A 17,844-nucleotide genomic window follows, 5' to 3' on the forward strand; every position below is an offset into this window, starting at 1 on the left:
CTAAAGCCGATAAGGAGAGGGGAAGAAAGAGAACAAGTAACTACTAAGTCCATCAGATGTGTATAAAAGTATATATTATCACACTCGACTAGTAAGAGTAATATCCCGACCCAACCCGAGGAACCCATTTTTCCAACCCGACCCGACCCAACCTAATTTCCATCCCGGCTGGGCTTAACCCGACTCAACCTGAATTGCAATTTCCTCAACCCGGCCCAACCCGATTTCCAATTTGGGTTGGGTTCCCATCATGCACATGTTTTTTTTTGTGGGCCCCACTTTTTTTTTTTGCTCACATTCCTACACAGGTGTGTTCATATAAATAGCCTTCTCATTTGGAAAAGAAAAGACAAGCTAGGAGGTGTAATTATCAAAGTTGTTGAAGATAAATCGAGGAAAAGACAAATGAATTGGTGCAATTATCAAAGTATAGCGTGCTAAAATCATCACAAAGTAAAAGAGCATTTGCCCTGCTCCTTCCCCTTACCCAAACTACCCATATGGGTTAAAAGAGTAGTCGTAAATCCACTACAAGGCTGTCCAAGGTAGGTGTGGGGGCTTCAATATATCATTTCCCCTAATAAGAGGCTCGATGAGGGTTTCGAAGGGAGGGGGTTTTTTCTTCTTGATCCGCCCATTTCCACCAAAGCAGCCCCCATTTTTAACATCAGCCACCATTCTCTCTTGGATACCAAACCCACTTCAAAATCCACTTTGATTTCCATCAATCTCTCTCACTCTTCCCAGATCTAAAGAGGGTTTTGATTTTCTCTCCCATTTGCAGACAAGTGGAGGGGAATAAACCAGAAAAAAAAATAGAAGAGAGAGAGAGAGAGAGAGAGAGAGAGAGAGAGAGAGATTACCTGCAACTCTGCAAGGAGGGGAGAGGCGGAGAGCGGCGGCGGCGGCGTCGATGGAGGAGTAACGAGTTAAAAGAGAGAGAGCTTACGTTTCTGTTTTTGGTTCTTTGGGTTAGGGGTTTTTTTAACCTCTTATACATATATGTTTATTTTTAGGTAATTACAAAATAGTAAAATAGTAATATACGGGAAAGATGGAAACTAGAAAATAGTTACGGGAAAGATGGAAGAAAATCCGGAAATTTCAAATTGGAATATTCACTCATTTGCTGTTTTAACTTTTAAAATTTTATACATATGGGAATACTTGTCGGGTTTCAGGTCAGGTCGGGTTGCCCGACCCAACCCGATTTCTAATTCGGGTTGGTTTTTCCCAACCCAACCTAACCCGATTTTTAAAAAAGCTTAACCCGACCCAACCCAAATTTGGGTTCAACCCGACCCGAGTTGCACCCCTAGGTGAGTCAACGGGTTGGCAGCTACACATGTGCATTAGCTGTGTTGATCGAATCGGGAAGAGTCAGAACCAAGATGATTCGAGGGTGTGTAGCTGGTACTTTGGAAGGCCAATAGTGGTTTGCAGTGATAGCGGACCGGTGGTGACATCAGCGGAAAAATCTTCAGGTGGCTGGGAAATAAGCCAATGTGGAGATTGTTGGAAAGTTGCCTTATTTCCCACCCACGTTGAGTTGCTTGGGTGGGGAGGCAAGAGGCAAAAAGGAAAACCTAAATACCAAAAGAGAGTGGGTTTTCTCTAGGGGAAGGACAACAAGAGAGGACGAGCGAGACGCTTGGGGTGTGATGGCTACCCTAAGTCTCTGTTCACTTGCCTTCCCTGGAAAGCAAATCCCTGGAAAACAACCTCTTTTTTTCTTGACAAGACAGAATTCTAGTGTTCACTTGCTTTCCAGAGAAAATAGAATTACACATGTGGAATTTCTACAATAAGTCAAAAAATGATATGGAAAAGCCCATTTTCCCCCCATTTAGGGATTTCATTTCTGACAAAAAACACACGGATTTCGTTTCCCTGGAAAACTAGTGCAAAAAGAAGGGCAAGCAGTTTCCCTGGAAATCTTTTCCTGCGCAAGTGAACAGTCCAGGGAAACCTTTTCCTACACAGATTCCCTAGATTTCTTTTCCTATTGCCACGTCAGATTCCCGGGAAACATTTTCTTTTCCTTTCCCGGGAAAACAAGTGAAGAGCGCCTAAGGGAGAGAGAAAAAGAGAGAGAAGAAGAAGGAAGAAAAGGGTTTTTTCTTGGGTTTCTTCTTGGGTTCCTCTTGGGTTTTCTTTCGGGTTTTCTCGGGTTTCTCTTGTACGGTCTTGGGTTGGGAAACAAAGGAAAGGGTTGCGGGTTTGGGGTTTGGGGTTAAATCTATTGTAATCCTTGTATATTGTTTTTCTCATAGTGGAAGATCGTGTTTCTCGCCCGTGGACTACGCTTGGCCGAACCACGTAAAATCTCGGTGTTCATCTTGTGGCTTATTTGATTGCTTTTACTTTCCGTTAAATTTGTGCACGATTGGATTGATTTGCCCCGTGGATTTTCTCAACACAACCTATTCTATTTTAAATATGAATTTTACTGAGAATCTCTTTCACTTAACAAATATGAAATGTAAAGAGATTTTCACGTCGTTTTATCTAGCATGAATTTAAAGGCCAAGATCATCTGATGGTTGTTTGTTTTCCATTTACTGTCTCTTTATCAAATAAATCGGTAGGGGTCCCCGCTAAACCCCAGCTTACCCATCAATTTAAAAAAAAAAAAAAAACTTTTGAAAAAAATACATGCACATACATACAGGTACCGTGTAATATATATTTTCATTAGGCAAGCCGGGGTTTGGCGGACCCCTACCAGTTAAAAAAAAAAAAAAAAATACATGCAGATACATACAGCCATACAGGTACCATGTAATATATATTTTCGGTAGGCAAGCCGGGGTTTGGCGGACCCCTACCAGTTCATTAATATGATAAAGAAGGTACCATATAATATTTGCTATATGAGAAAGCCCACTCCATTATCTAAAACTTTGATAGTCAAAATTATTGTTTGTACTCGAGTAATTTATAATCAAATTTGGAGTCATTTGTACACGTGGATTTTATAATCCTAGATTCAACAGGCTAAAACTTGGTTTTTTAGAGCTAAAACCTGGACTTTATAAGCTAAAATTCAGGTTCTAGCTCAAGAATACATGATAGGGGTGCAACTCGGGTCGGGTTGGGTCGGGTTGAGGCCAACCCGACCCGACCCAACCTGAGGAACCCATTTTTCTAACCCAACCCGATTTCCAACTCGGCTGGGCTCAACCCGACGCAACCCGATTTGCAATCGGGTCAACCCGCCCCAATCCGATTTCCAATTCATGCACATGTTTTTTCTGGGCCCCACTGTTTTTTTTCTCACATTCCTACACAGGCATCCACCATATAAAAACTCTTTGTAACTGAACTGAAGGATAAATTTATGTTGAAATTCAAGCACATTTCTAGCTTCAATGGGAAATGTGTTCAGTTGAAATCAGGTTTTAAGCACATTTAAGCACATATCGGAATTGGAAATCGGATTTCGGGACGGGTCGGGTTGCCCGACACCCCAACTCGACCCAACCCGATTTCCAATTCGGGTTGATTTTTCCCAACCCAAATTCGGGTTCAACCCAACCCGAGTTGCACCCCTAACATGATTGTAAAATCCAGGTTCTAGCTCAAGAATACCTGATTGTAAAATCCAGGTTTTGGGTTATAAAATCTAAGTTTTTAGTTTGTAAAATCCAGGATCATAAAGTCCATGTATCCAAAAGTTTGAAAACATTCATTTACCATTTTGTTACTTATTTAATAGCACTGCAAATTAGATGTCCATATGTTTGAGATTAAATGAAAGGATAGTTTGGGCTTTTTCTCTCAATCAAATGCAACTGTCATCAATGTTTTCATAAAAAATCTAGTAGGAAGTGTTTTTACAATATTTGAAATACCAGCTGGTCTTTTACAAATACCTCAAAACTGAGGTAGTCTTTTGCAAAAATCCCTTCTCAAAACCAATCCTCCCTAAGAAAGTGATATATCCACCCCTTTGTTTTCATACTTTCCAAACTCTCGCTATTGGCTATTTCAGTTTAAATGAGTCATCCCAACCAATGAAAAAATTCCAAATAAAGGTACCCCAATAGCCTACATATAAACCAACTCAAAACTCTTGTGTGGGCCCGACACATTAAACCTTCTGACTGTTGGTCTACACACATGACAACCATCCGATCAAGATCGGACGGCTGTTACTAATACCAGGTCAATTGTCATTTTCTTAATTTATGTTTTTTTTGTAGACTTTTTCAAACATGCCAAGACTTGAAAATAAGAGTCAAGGTCGAGACATAGACACGGTGACTCAAGTCTTCTCTTCCGAAAACTATTACAATACCCTCCATTTTAAATATAATTACAAAACTGCTCTAATTTAAATAAATATTTAATACAAGGGATTTGCTAGCTTCCTTTCGCAGAAGCATCTTCGTTCACATGCCGTGTCGAGCAAAAGTCAACATGTGCGCATCCCTTGCAGTGGACGGAGCACGAAGTTGCTTATGCAAAGGAGGCTAGCAAATCCCTTCATTCAATATTGGTGTTACATGCAAGGCTAACATGGATATTTATACGGTGTAAGCCCTTATAGTCCCGTATTTTTCAAAAAGTAATGTACGGACCACATCATAGGATGATCCAAACCGTCCATGTGATGGAACACAATGTAAATAGGTTGTGCCCCAAAAATTATTTCAATAGGATGATCCTAACCCTAAGATCTATAGAGGTTTCCATAATATGAGTTCCTTTATAGAACGGAGGGTTAGGATCAACCTATAGAAATGATTTTTTGGGCATAACATATTTACGTTGGGGCCCATCATATGGACAGTTTGGATCATCCTATAGTGTGGTCTTGACAGTACTTTAAAAAAAAAAATGAGACCATAAGGGCTCACACCATATAAATGGACGGGTAGGCGTGAAATTTGTTTGACACTTCAAACGAAGCAGCGCCGTCTAATATGTTTTCGGGAAATGTTATCAGCACTACTGTATTTTGATGAGGGCACACCTCAGTTTATTAAAAGTACGGTATGGCTCGCACCATTAGGTGATCCAAACAGTCTGTTAGATGAGCCACAACCTAAATAGGTTGTGCCGCAAAAATGATTTCCGTAAGGGTTAGGATCAACCCTCTAACATTCAAATCGGAGGGTTAGGAGCAACCTATGGAAATGATTTGTGAGGCACACAACATATTTAGGCTGTGGCCTATCTAATATAGACGGTTTGAATCATCCTATGGTGCGGGTCATACCGTACTTTTAATAAAGTGAGGAGTGCCTAACATTTCCCCGTGTTTTCCTATTGATAATTATTTTAAGGGCATTCTCTTAATTAATTCCATCTCTAGGGGCGTAAAGGTACAGTTAAAGGTTCCTTTCTATTTATAAATATCCTTTTCCCGACTGCTATTTTCTGGAAGAGCCGGACATGGCGGAAAAATCTCTAGTATTGAAGTTGCTGCTCTTTCTACTTCTTCATTTCTCTTCTCTTGCTCTCTCCGAAATCATCTTCGAAGAGAGATTCGAAGGTAAATATCTCAACATCTTTGATTCCGTTGGTCTTTTTCTCCTTACTATTTCTATCCATTCCTTGTTTATTTTCTGGGAAAAAGCTTATGTGAGATTGAGTTTCATCTTGTTTGGGTTCGATTTGTACCTGTTCAATGATAAATTCGCACCCCCTGTAGGATAATTGGCGCCCCTTTAAAAGACGGTATGGTGCAGATTTTAATGCTTTTGATGTTCAAGGGGTGCGAATTATCCTACAGGGGGTGCGAATTTATCACTGCCCAAAAAAAAATTTGTAAAATTGCCTCTCTTTTTTTACCCATGTAATCAAATCACTTGAACCAACCTTGTTCTATTTTGATTTAGAGGGACCTTCAATTTATGATGACATTCCTCTTAATTAACCACAATCCCATTATTTCCCTCTAAATTGTGGAAAGAAAGAATTTCTCTGAGAAAAGTTATTCCATTAGAAATGTTTTTCTTGGTATCCAAACAGGGCCTTAGTTTATTTCTAAGTTTGGAGGTCCTTTCTTCGTATTTGTTTTACTTTTTCTCTCTTAATTTTCTGCCCTTTTTGTATTGGAAATTCTCTATATTTTAGATAGTCTACAAGGATTAATTCCACTATTCCATTGCTACTTTTTCTTTTTGTAATTGGTACAAGTGCAATTATTGTCTATAATCTGTCATATGGCAATTTTGATTAAATAACACCAACTCTAAGACCCTGTTAGATTATGAAAAACAATTGTGGGTGCTAAACCAATTATTGGAATCAAATTTAAATGTAATTGTGGGTCCAGTAATAGGTTCGGAATTCGCAATTGCTTGACATAATCTTAAACGAACAGGGCCTAACGTAAGTCACAAGTATCGTTTTTGGGAATTTCCCGGCGAGGGAAAATCTCGGGATATTAATTGTTTTTTTTTTTTTAATTTTCGGGTTTATATCAGTAAAAATAAATTAAAATAAAATTATTAAAATATATAAAAATATATAATTTAAGAAAAATATAAAATAAAAAATATCAAAAAATACTAAATGATTAAAAATGAAAATATCGCTATATTATTTCACATGGTACCGGGCCTATTGCCTCACGGCAGGTCCTGTGCATAGTTTTAAAACTCCATCACGTCATCGTGTACTCTCCCGAGTCGACTCCCTTTTTACCTTGGCAGTGGTCCGCGTTTTGCCAACGTGTTCCACGTTTTGCCAAATGTGTTCCGCATTTCGCCCTATAAAGTCAATAAAAACTTTGACTCTCCCAAATTATGACTGCATCAACCAAGTACTCAGCCGCGTCAACCGAGTATTCAACCGCATAGTGTCAAGTTGACTAGGATTTCCTTTGGCCGTGTTCCACTCCACATCCGCATTTTTAAACATTGCCCCAGGGTTCATAACCGAACAACTAATTGATGTTAAAAATCCATGTGTATGTCCAACCCAAAAGAGGGGCCACACGTGAGGGGGAGTGTTGAAGTATAAATGATTAAATAACACCAGCTCTAACAGCTTAATCTTTTGGAGTAATTGGTTATTTCACATGTAGGACTTGCCTGCAAGTGGAATTTTTCCCTTTTGCCACAAAATAAAAGAATTCATGCCAAATGTATTCATACGCTCAAGAACATGGAAGTTTAATTGGTTTAGTACATGATTTAAGAACATGGAAGTTAAATTGGTTTGGTGCATGAGCCACTATTGAAATCGTTGCATTGCCTTGATTAAGCATGATTTTGTTGATCGTCTTTCTTTCACCTTATAGCTGTTTCTTTATATTAATCAGATGCAGGTGCTTTATCTACTTTTTTCATTTCTTTGTCATGTTGATTTTTTATTGTTGTCAAATTTAAGCATATATTGAGTTTGATTGATCTTTTTCTCTTATATGGTGCACGAAAGATGGATGGGAGAGCCATTGGGTTAAGTCTGACTGGAAAAGGAGTCAGGGAAAAGCCGGCTCATTTAAGCACACTCCAGGAAAATGGTCTGGTGATCCAGATGATAAAGGTATATTTTTCCTTTTCCTGATCAATCGAATCCTTTATTTATTTACTGGAGAAAAATGAAAGAAGCTACACAGATTCCATTCACAAGGTGCGTAGGAATCCCAAATACTGAACTGAGGGAGACTAGAGTGCCCAAAAATTATAAAAATAAAAGAGTTTACACATCGTGATGATTGACAATCATCCTTAATCACACATTGCAAATGATAAATCAGAGTGTTTATCCTTTCATTTGGTTTTTGTCTGATAAGAAAGATGGCAAATCATAGAATCTCCCCTTCTTTTAATGAATTTTGGGAAGGAGCCTAGTTTTATTTTAAATTGTTAATATGCTTTTCTGGTGATCCGGATGTGAAAAATGCACTTTTCCTCCAATATTCTGTTGTATGTAAAGTTACATCTAGCTGTAAATTTCGGATAGAGTTCATTTTTTTATGCAACTTTTGGTATAATAGCAAAAGCACCAATCATTTTTAAGGTATCAAGAAAATTTTCCTTCGCAACTATTCAAAAAAGAAAAAAATTTGATCTTTTGAACTTGATCAGGATATCTACGCTACGTGTAAGAGTCAATCTGTTTACATCCGAACAAGGTGTTACCTTTCTGTTTCATATTGGCTCCTTGATTTTATAATCAACTGTAATGCCACTGATTTAGGCCCTATTTGTTTTAGATTATGATAACTGATTGTGGAGTCCCCAACCGATTATTGGACCGCAAATTGTACTAAATTTGAGTCCAAGGACTGCACAATCGGTTGTCATAATCTAAAATAAACAGGCACATAGCAATCCAAGTTATTCACTATGGTTTGTTGCATGAAAGATTGCAAACATAGGGGTGGGGGGTGGGTGGGGGGGAATTGGTTTGATAATCCACATCATGGAAATTGGTCCCTTCCAATCTTTCATTTATTTTTTGCCGTCTGTTTTTGGCCATTTTTATAGTTGAGGAATGGAATAAGAGTCCAGTAACTGACTGGTGTTGGTATCCACCTGTGAATAAAACAATTCCCATCATCAAGTTGTATTTATTGACATGCTTTTTATTGTGGATAATTTGTGCAGGTATTCAGACGTATCCTGATGCCAGGCATTTTGCTATATCCGCAAAGATACCAGAGTTCAGTAACAAGGACAGAACTCTGGTTCTCCAATATTCTGTAAAACTTGAGCAGGATATTGAATGTGGCGGAGCTTACATAAAGCTTCATTCTGGTTATGTCAACCAAAAGAAATTTGGTGGTGATACTCCCTACAGGTTTGTCATGTTGTTCCTTGAAATATGTCATGTGCTTCCTTTATTCTTCCTAATCAAAACTTTCAGCTTGCACTGGTTTAGCTTAGAAGATAATTTTATGAACAGTAAAGGGGGAATATGGCGAATTGGGCAAGAATAGAGAGACGAATTGAATGGGTCCCTCTCTCTCACTCTCTCTATTTCTCTAGTCTCTAGTCAACATCAGTTATCAACTACCATTCAAAAAAATATATATCAGTTTTTTTTTTTGAAATGACAATATATATATATATATATATATATATATATATATATATATATATATATGAGAAAAGTGTCTCTAGTCGGCCGACTAGAGAACCTTCTCTAGTCCGCCGACCCAAAACACAGTGTGCCCACAATGTTTGGATGATCCAAAGCATTCATTTGATAGGCCCTGACATAGATAGGGTGTGCCCAAAAAATCAGTTCCATAGGACCATCTTAACCCTTCGATGTGTGGAGCTAAAAATTGGGCAAATTAGTGAAGTTTTATACCCATCCATTTTAACCTCCACAAATCGTAGGGTTGGGATGATCCTATGGAGCTGATTTTTTGGGCACACCCTATCCATGTCAAGGCCTATTAAATGAATGCTTCGGATCACACAAAAACTGTGGGCCCACACTGATTTTTTGGCGGACGGACTAGAAAACTTTTCTAGTCGGTCGACTAGAAACATCAACCCCTATAGAGAGAGAGAGAGAGAGAGAGAGAGAGAGAGAGAGAGAGAGAGAGAATGGTTGCTGCGCTCGAGCACAGAAACAGGGGGGTGGTGCCATTGCGGGGGGGGGGGGGGGGGGGGGGGGGTGATCCTAAGCATTCATTTGGAAGGTCCCATCATGGATGGGGGGCCTACCAAAAATCAGCTCCATTGGATCACCAATGGATTTCCATTTGTGGGGCCAAAAATGGATAGATACTGTTTGTCCACTAATTTGTCCATTTTTGGCCCCACAAATGGACACCCTAAGGTGATCCAATGGAGCTGATTTTTGGTGGACACCCTACCCATGAAAGGGCCCATCAAATGAATGCTTTGGATCCCACCCAAAATGTGGCCCCACCCTGTTTCTGTGCTCGAGCGCAGCAAATGCATGCTCATATATATATATGAGAAAAGCGTTCCTGCGTTGCAGCGCAGGGAGCTTAACTGCGCTTAAGTTGTTTATAAAGCCTCCCATTGGTTCCTTCTTGTGGACCCGCTATACGTTTCAAAGGGGGACCTGCTATACGAACCAATGGGAGGCTTTATAAACAACTAAAGCGCAGTTAAGCTCCCATTTGTGTTCATCTCTCTCTCTCTCTCTCTCTCTCTCTCTCTCTCTCTATATATATATATATATATATATATATATGAGGAAAGTGCCGACTAGAGAACCTTCTCTAGTCCGCCACCCAAAAACAAAGTGGGCCAACATTGTTTGGGTGATCCGAAACATTCATTTGATTGTTTTTGGGGGGCGGGCTATAGAAGGTTCTCTAGTCGGCCGACTAGAAACACTCTCCTCTCTCTCTCTCTCTCTCTCTCTCTCTCTCTCTCTCTCTCTATATATATATATATATATATATATATATATATATATATATATATATATATATATATATATCAGTTATCAACTCAAAAGGAATAAGATACAGAAATGTTTATCTAGATGAACACAAATTCATTTAAACTATATAAATAGTATATAAGTAATAGAAGGAAGCATTTTAAAAATTGTTTTAAGTTCTTTTTTCCCTATTAACTGCCTCATCATGTGTTCAACACGAGACATTCTTTATCTCATGATCTTGCAATTTTCCTTTATGCAGTGTAATGTTTGGTCCGGACTTATGTGGCACACAGACAAAGAAGCTCCATCTTATACTTTCGTACCAGGGGCAGAACTATCCTATCAAGAAAGATTTACAGTGCGAAACAGACAAGTTAACACATTTTTACACATTTATTCTTAGGCCGGATGCTACTTATAGTGTTTTGGTTGATAATCGGGAGAGAGAATCTGGAAGCATGTATACAGATTGGGATATTCTTCCTCCTCGAAAAATCAAAGATGTCTATGCAAAAAAGGTTCGGCCTTGCTCTAGGTTCTTTTTGCATTTTTGTGGTTTGTATTATAACACACCTTATGATTTTTCTCACTTTTTTTGTTCACAGCCCAAAGACTGGGATGAAAGAGAGTACATTGATGATCCTAATAATGTCAAACCAGAGGTCCTCTACACATTTTTTTTGTAAATATGTTAGGTCTTCATGCCAAATAATTGCTGTTTAAATAATGCGGTCTTACATTTTTGCTTTTGCACTGCAGGGATATGATAAAATTCCAGCTGAAATTCCTGATCCCAAGGCAAAAGAGGTCTGCTAATTGCTATAGGAATCTTTTTCATTTATTTCGAGGCCCCAAAAAATGACTACAATGTTCAAGGAAGGGTCATATTATAATGCATGTGTTCATTGTCTTCTCTATCTTAAAACCATAACCTTTTTCCTGATTTTATCTACCAAATCCTAGTTTGAGGTTATTGACAATGCACTCTCCATCCCAAATATCTGTTTCCCCTTTGCCTTTTTTTCTCATTTTACCCATTTTCTAGCCGACCCCAACTAGTTTGGGACAAAGGCTTAGTTTAGTTGAGTTTACCTATTTTCTAGTTTTTTTGAAATTTAAACTCACAAAAAAACTGAACTTTTAGCGCATGTTTTGCTTTGCTGGAATTTTTTTATGGAAAATGTTTTTCCCTTCAATTTTTTTCCTGTAAACTTTCTCAGGAAAAACCACACCTATAGTATTTTTTTTCAATGGAGTCATAAATTTGATTTTTGCAGAGAAACAAATTCATTAAGAATTTTCCATTGTAGTCATACATGCCCTTAGGATTACTTAATGTATAAATTCAAATTGAGCATATTCCTGTTTCATTTTTCTTTTCAACCAACAAACTCTGGTCAAGCTCATGGCCACTTGAGCACAAGGCTCAAACCTGACTCATATGTTGTAAAATACTACATTTGAATAAATAAGAAAGTGCTTGTTTTGCCTTTCAAAAAAAAGAAAGAAAGAAAGTGCTTATTTTTTAAGCCTAAAAAAGTGCTTAGTTTTCTAATTGATAGAAGAAATGAAATATTGCTCTTCTTTCAGCCTGACAACTGGGATGAAGATGAAGATGGTATGTGGAAGCGACCAAAGATACCAAATCCGGCATATAAGGGACCATGGAAGCCCAAGGTCTCATGATGAGCTGTTTATTAATTTCAAGAACTGCAAATAGCTTGGTGCACTTTTGTTTTTGTTTTTCATTTTTAATATATTTTATGACGTTACAGAGGATCAAAAATCCAAACTATAAGGGAAAATGGAAGATTCCGTGGATCGATAACCCGGGTATGATGTTTCTTAGCTAATTTCCGTGGCTAAATGTTAAAGCAATATATACATTGAAATGTACATTGACTATCATAGTACTAGCTTCTCAGAGCTTGTTTCCTTTGGGGAAGAAAGGTCATAAAAATTCATTGGTCATTGATTTGAACAAGATTTTAAAATTTCTGTTGGATTTGAAGAGTTTGCATTTCCGAGTTTCAAGTAAACTCGATCGAGTAATCATGTAACTACTTAAGTTTTTTCTTTTTAAATTATCCTGTACAATGTAGTTGAGTTTCATGTAAATTTTCTAAAGGATTCATTAGCTGACCCCAACTAGTTTGGTACAAAGGCTTAGTTGAGTTGAGTTGATTTGAGTACAATGTAGTTGAGTGAATTTTTTTGAGGTGTAAAGAAATGTGCTATCTTTACTTTGAAAAGAAAAAAAGAAAAAAAAAAGAAATGTGCTATCTTTTATTGGGTTGTGCTGATTGGTGAGCTCTCCAAGTGCTCAACCATGTTTTTTAAAAATCTTAAGTGCTCGTAATGCTTGGAGCATGGGTTACTCACAATTGTGTATTTACTTTTTTACAAACATAATAAGAATCTGCATTTTGAAAGCCTATCTTAGTAGGTTCACCTGTTTTTTGCAGAATTTGAAGATGACCCCGACCTTTATGTGCTGAAACCACTGCAATATGTAGGAATTGAAGTTTGGCAGGTAAGAGACTTGCCTTGAGAAACAAAATTAAAACAATATTTTGTAACTTTAACGACTGCCCGAATGACAAGGCGGCCGGTCTGGTCGGACTGGCCTACATGAGACCAATTCAACCAAAAAGATTTAGATGAATAGAAAATCAGTTAATTAATTAATGGAAGGAGAGAATCATAATGAAAACAATAACAATTGATGAAGTCGGAATATAACTAAGAAATTACAGATACTTTCGAACACTAATTGGCACTAACATGATTAACCAAAAACCATCAATTAACTTTAACAAGCACTAGAAAATAGAAACTTAAATAGCAAAGAAAACCGTAACAAAATAGTTCACTTCTCTATGGTTTGACGTATAGTTACCGGAAGTTCCCAAATTGGGTCGGAAGATCCCAAGTTGGGTTGGAAGCTTTCATCTACAGAAACTCCCCTCGGAAGCTAAATTCTTCTCTTTTCCCAAAATTAGTGCATGCTTCCTCTTAATGAAGACGACACTTCATATTTAGGTGATTATTTTTCCTAGAAGTGTACTTTCCTCTTTTGGTAATGCAAAAGGGCTGTATCTAAAAACAAAGTGTATTTAAAACTCGAAAAAAACTCATCTTAAGTTTCAAATAGAACTTAAGTGATTTTTTTTTTCAAAAACCTAATATTAAATCCAAATGAATAAGTTATCTATATGGTAAAGCCCTAAATCCTTAAAGCTTGTAATTCTAATCAACCGTGATGTCCTCTTTTACTACTTGCAACCGTAACCCACATTAAACCTTTCTCCCTTACCTACGATAACCCCATTTCGTTCTATACTCGTGTTCGCTTCTATTGAGGCTTGTTACATGCTTCATGTTCACTTTCCATGACGCTTCTCACACGGTTCCTCTCTACATTCCCTATTGGGTCTTAACGTTCCTTTGTGCTTTTTGATTCATGCATTTTCTCTTTTTTCGACTCGTCGTTTCCTGCCTTCTCGCATTTGCTTCCCACTTTGGAAACTATGGTTTGAGGTTCCTTTTTCCAGCCTTCTCTCATTTGCTTCCCACTTTGGAAACTATGGTTTGAGGTTCCTTTTTTATTTTTTATTTTCATCCATATAAAGTTCTGAACTTAGGTGGACTTCCAGCCAAAAAAGAATGAAATTTGTTATTCTCCATCCACTTCTTAACACAATGGAAAAGAGATGGATATCCTTGTGAAGCAACTGGTTCATATTTAGCAAAGTGATCAAATCTAGTTTTAGAAACATTGATCTAAAGGAATTTCCCCATGACCAAATACTGGTCAAGCCACTTTTATTTATTCATGACATATTTAGCAATGCTTGGAACATTCACAATCTGATACTTTATACTGTAATGCAGGTGAAGGCTGGATCTGTTTTTGACAACATTCTAATTTGTGATGATCCAGTATATGCAAAACAAGTTGTGGAGGAAATATGGGCCAAAAATAGGGAGGTGGGCTGAACTTCATAGTCTCTGTTGCCTTAGTTTTCAGCACAATGCCAACTTCTAAAATTTTGCCTATCTTTTTCTTACCTTTTTTCTTTTTGGGATTTCAGGCTGAGAAAGAGGCCTTTGAGGAGGCAGAGAAAGTGAGGCTTGCTAAAGAGGAAGAGGTGACTAACAAAATGTCTAATATCTAGGCTGTCAATGGTCTGCAATATCCAATAGGCTAATTAACAACCACATTTGGACTGATTTAGGTCTACATTGACAACCTATCCAACTAGATGGGTCTTGTCCTGGCTTTATAATCCACCTAAATATATGCTGATAAATTTTCTGGTAAAAAGGTCTTTCTGCCAAAACTAGGCTGATAATGAGAAAGTATTTACAAAACAAGAGGCATTTTCTTGTAGGTACTCTGAATTTTGAGCAAGCAAATGCGTTATTTTCAATAAATGCTGTTACCAGTTCTAATTGTGGTTATGCAACTAATTGGTGGGTTGATACTTGGTAAAGGTTCAATATCTTTGGGTGGAACAGGCAAGCACCTCGATATAGTTTGACTTTGACATATAAAGGGCCTCTTTGGATTTCACCCAAATTCATCCTTATTTGCAAATAAGATTATTTTAATTTGATCTTATTTGCACATGGATTCTTTGGAAGCCATTATATCATTTTGAAAACTATTATAACCATTATTTGTAAATAACCATATTTAACTTCAAAAAAGTTTGCATTAAATAAGTCTTAGTCTAAAGAGACCCTTCATTTTGACATACACCAGTTATCCCCTGGCCTGGTCCATTGATGCACCTCTGCTAATTGCTCTCAAGTTTCCGGCACTTTTGCTCCAATAACATTCTATAAAGCATTGCTGCTTTTCTGTATTTATGTAATTTGTCTACAGTTACATTCCTTCCCTTGACCTCAGGTCCAATGGCCAAGCTTGGGGAACTCTCAATTTAATAATTATTTTGTGCATCATTTGAAATCTTTTGAGCGATAATTTGTACAGGAAGCTCGACAGGCAAGAGAGGAAGGCGAACGAAGGAGAAAGGAGCGCGATCGTGATCGGGGACATCGAGACGGGGAGCGCTACCGGGACAAATACAGAAGGGTATATCATTTGCTTTCATAACTTCTGTTCACTTATGACAATTGAAGCCCCCTTACTGGTTTTGAGAGTACCCCTTTTGACTTACAGAGTTTTGAACAATGAAAATTCAAAACAAAACAAAAAACATTAATAACCTTTAAATAGCTCTTCAAATACTAAAAGACAAGATGCTTTAGTGGAAATATCAAAACATGGTAGTGCTTATGCCATTTCCCTATATATATTGTAAGTATTCTTAATCTACACATTAATGATTGATTATCTGTGAATAGAAAAGCTTTGCTAACTAAAAAGTGCTTGTTTTTGCAGCGTGATCGCCATGATTACCACGTAAGCCTTAAAAACCCTATGCTTTTTTAAGATTCTTTTTTTCTTTTTCCATAAATCAAATTCTTATTCTCCTGTGCTAATAACATTTTCTCCTTTCATTTCTATCATTTCATCTCATGCAGGATGAATTATGAGGAGCTCTACAACTATTTTTCGTTTTGTATTTTACTGTCCATCAGAAAAGGAAGACGGAAAATGTGCATTCCTGATTATTCTTACTGTGCTAAATCAGCACCATTCTCCTTTTTCTGGTTAAGTAGAAACTACTGCTTACACATTGTAGTATGATGTGCTTTTGTATCTGTTGTATGAACTGGGTAGCTATAAGGCCTTTGAAAGCCCAAGATATATTGGGTTGGTTTTGAGCCTTGATTTAGTGTATGGAAAATGTCCCTTTTTCGTTGGAGAACTACTAGGTGGATTGCCAGCAATGTGATCAAAACTGGAGATCAATTTTTGGGTCCCACATTGGAACATGTATTTGTAATCTAGACTGTTGATCTTCTAGATCATCATGAGTCAATCTAAGCTCGATACCGGGATAGCCAAAAGATTTAGATTTGGATTTCTCACATTTGCAGTTGAGATTTTGAACTGGATCAGATCCTTAGATTTCCAAATCAGCTACAACCGGGAAAAAAATCCGATTTTCAAATCTGTTCTGCAAGACATTATTTGGAAATCAAAATTTGTGGCAATTACCGTCACCTTTGCTGCTCCTCAACCTTGCTGCACCAGCAGCGAGACCTCGCTCCCTCCCTCCCACCCTCGTACAACAATGAGGATGATTGATGTATTTTGTATCCAAAACTCAAATCCAAATCCAAATACAAAAGCATGAGGTATCCAAACTTGGCCTTAATCTCAAAGTAATCTCAAAGTAATTATCACTTCTTTCTAAAAATGAATGGGCTTTTGAAAATAGGAGAATGATTTGAGGCCGCAGCAGGAGGGGGCCATGATATGATTATGGTTTTTAAAATTTTCCCATCCTACTGCAGCTTTTAAAATTTTTGAATTCTCTCTTCATAATATGGTTATCTCCAAAATGATAATGCTTGGATCATCACATCTAAGGTCATCAATTAACAAGCTCTAGATGTGATTAAATATTCTCCTATAACTTGGTATACTGTGAAAGTTTGCAATATTTTTGTCCCATTTTTTAAGTACTTATTATGAGCCCTATATCTCCGTTCAATATCCTCTTGAGAAATCATCATAATATTGCCTTCTTTATGCTTCCCTGAAGTAGAGCACAAAGGCGAGAGTGATCGGAAAATTTTCAGATTTGATCTAGGTCTGAAAAATATCAGATCAAATATGAAATCCAACATAGCCAATGTGCATGAAATTTAATGAAAAGAGGGTTGATTTTGCAAGAATTTAGTGACTGGTTTTCAATTCAGTTCTTGTTTTTGTCTCATCAAACTACGAATGGAAAACCAATTCCAAATGCAAAATTAACAATTCGAACATAAATTCATACGAACTAAGAAAAGTAAAGGAAGATAATGAAGGGAAAATATATAGAATTTCAAAGAGGAAAATTGAAAGTTACAACTCTAAAGGTAATCTTGCACTTGACAAGATTTACTCACATGATCATGTAACTCACATGAAGGTGCTAGATCTTGTACTCTACAAGATGATCCAACGATCCGAAGAGGAAATTCACACCGATTCATGATGGTGTAAATCTCTAACGGATGAAACCTCTTTCTCCTTCCTCTCTTGGAGCTCCTCCAAGCTCCATCCAAACTCTAAGTCTCCAGAAAATTACATTAAAAAAAAACACTCCCTAATCTCTACACAACCCAGCCCCCTATTTATAGACACTTCAGCCCCTTTAAGTGGCATACACATTAGTGATCACTCACATATTTACGCTTGTAAATACACAATTACACACATCCGTCATTATCAAACCACATCATAGCTTCCATGTCCAAGCCAAAATTATAGATTCTCCATCTTTAAATCACGCCTAGCCAAATTTTAGCCCTTGATCAATGCCACGCCAAGGCTTGGCCTGATCTACATCATTCTCCTCCTGAGAGAAAAGAAATGATTATCTT

General features: G+C 37.5%; 1 protein-coding gene across 1 annotated transcript; it reads left to right on the forward strand.

The window, feature by feature from the left end:
- Positions 1-5,344: 5,344 nt before the first annotated feature.
- On the forward strand, positions 5,345-16,175 carry LOC143858400 (calreticulin-3-like). The gene is made up of 14 exons (XM_077369053.1): positions 5,345-5,500; positions 7,393-7,500; positions 8,568-8,760; positions 10,595-10,853; positions 10,941-10,997; positions 11,095-11,142; positions 11,926-12,012; positions 12,111-12,168; positions 12,801-12,868; positions 14,230-14,325; positions 14,430-14,486; positions 15,335-15,436; positions 15,746-15,766; positions 15,889-16,175. Exons 1-14 carry the CDS (start codon positions 5,401-5,403, stop codon positions 15,898-15,900), a joined length of 1,266 nt encoding a protein of 421 aa, XP_077225168.1. The 5' UTR covers positions 5,345-5,400; the 3' UTR covers positions 15,901-16,175.
- Positions 16,176-17,844: the final 1,669 nt, after the last annotated feature.

This window comes from Tasmannia lanceolata, unplaced genomic scaffold (genome assembly GCF_043159265.1).
Source record: "Tasmannia lanceolata isolate RefF3 unplaced genomic scaffold, GAP_Taslan_0.1 ptg000026l, whole genome shotgun sequence".
NCBI classification, from domain to species: Eukaryota; Viridiplantae; Streptophyta; class Magnoliopsida; order Canellales; family Winteraceae; genus Tasmannia; species Tasmannia lanceolata.

Coding starts and splice junctions, on each gene's coding strand:
- LOC143858400 (XM_077369053.1), top strand. CDS start 5,401: ATGGCGGAAAAATCTCTAGTATTGAAGTTGCTGCTCTTTCTACTTCTT. Junction 12,869..14,229: donor TAGGAATTGAAGTTTGGCAG/GTAAGAGACTTG, acceptor ACTGTAATGCAG/GTGAAGGCTGGATCTGTTTT. Junction 15,437..15,745: donor ACCGGGACAAATACAGAAGG/GTATATCATTTG, acceptor TTGTTTTTGCAG/CGTGATCGCCATGATTACCA.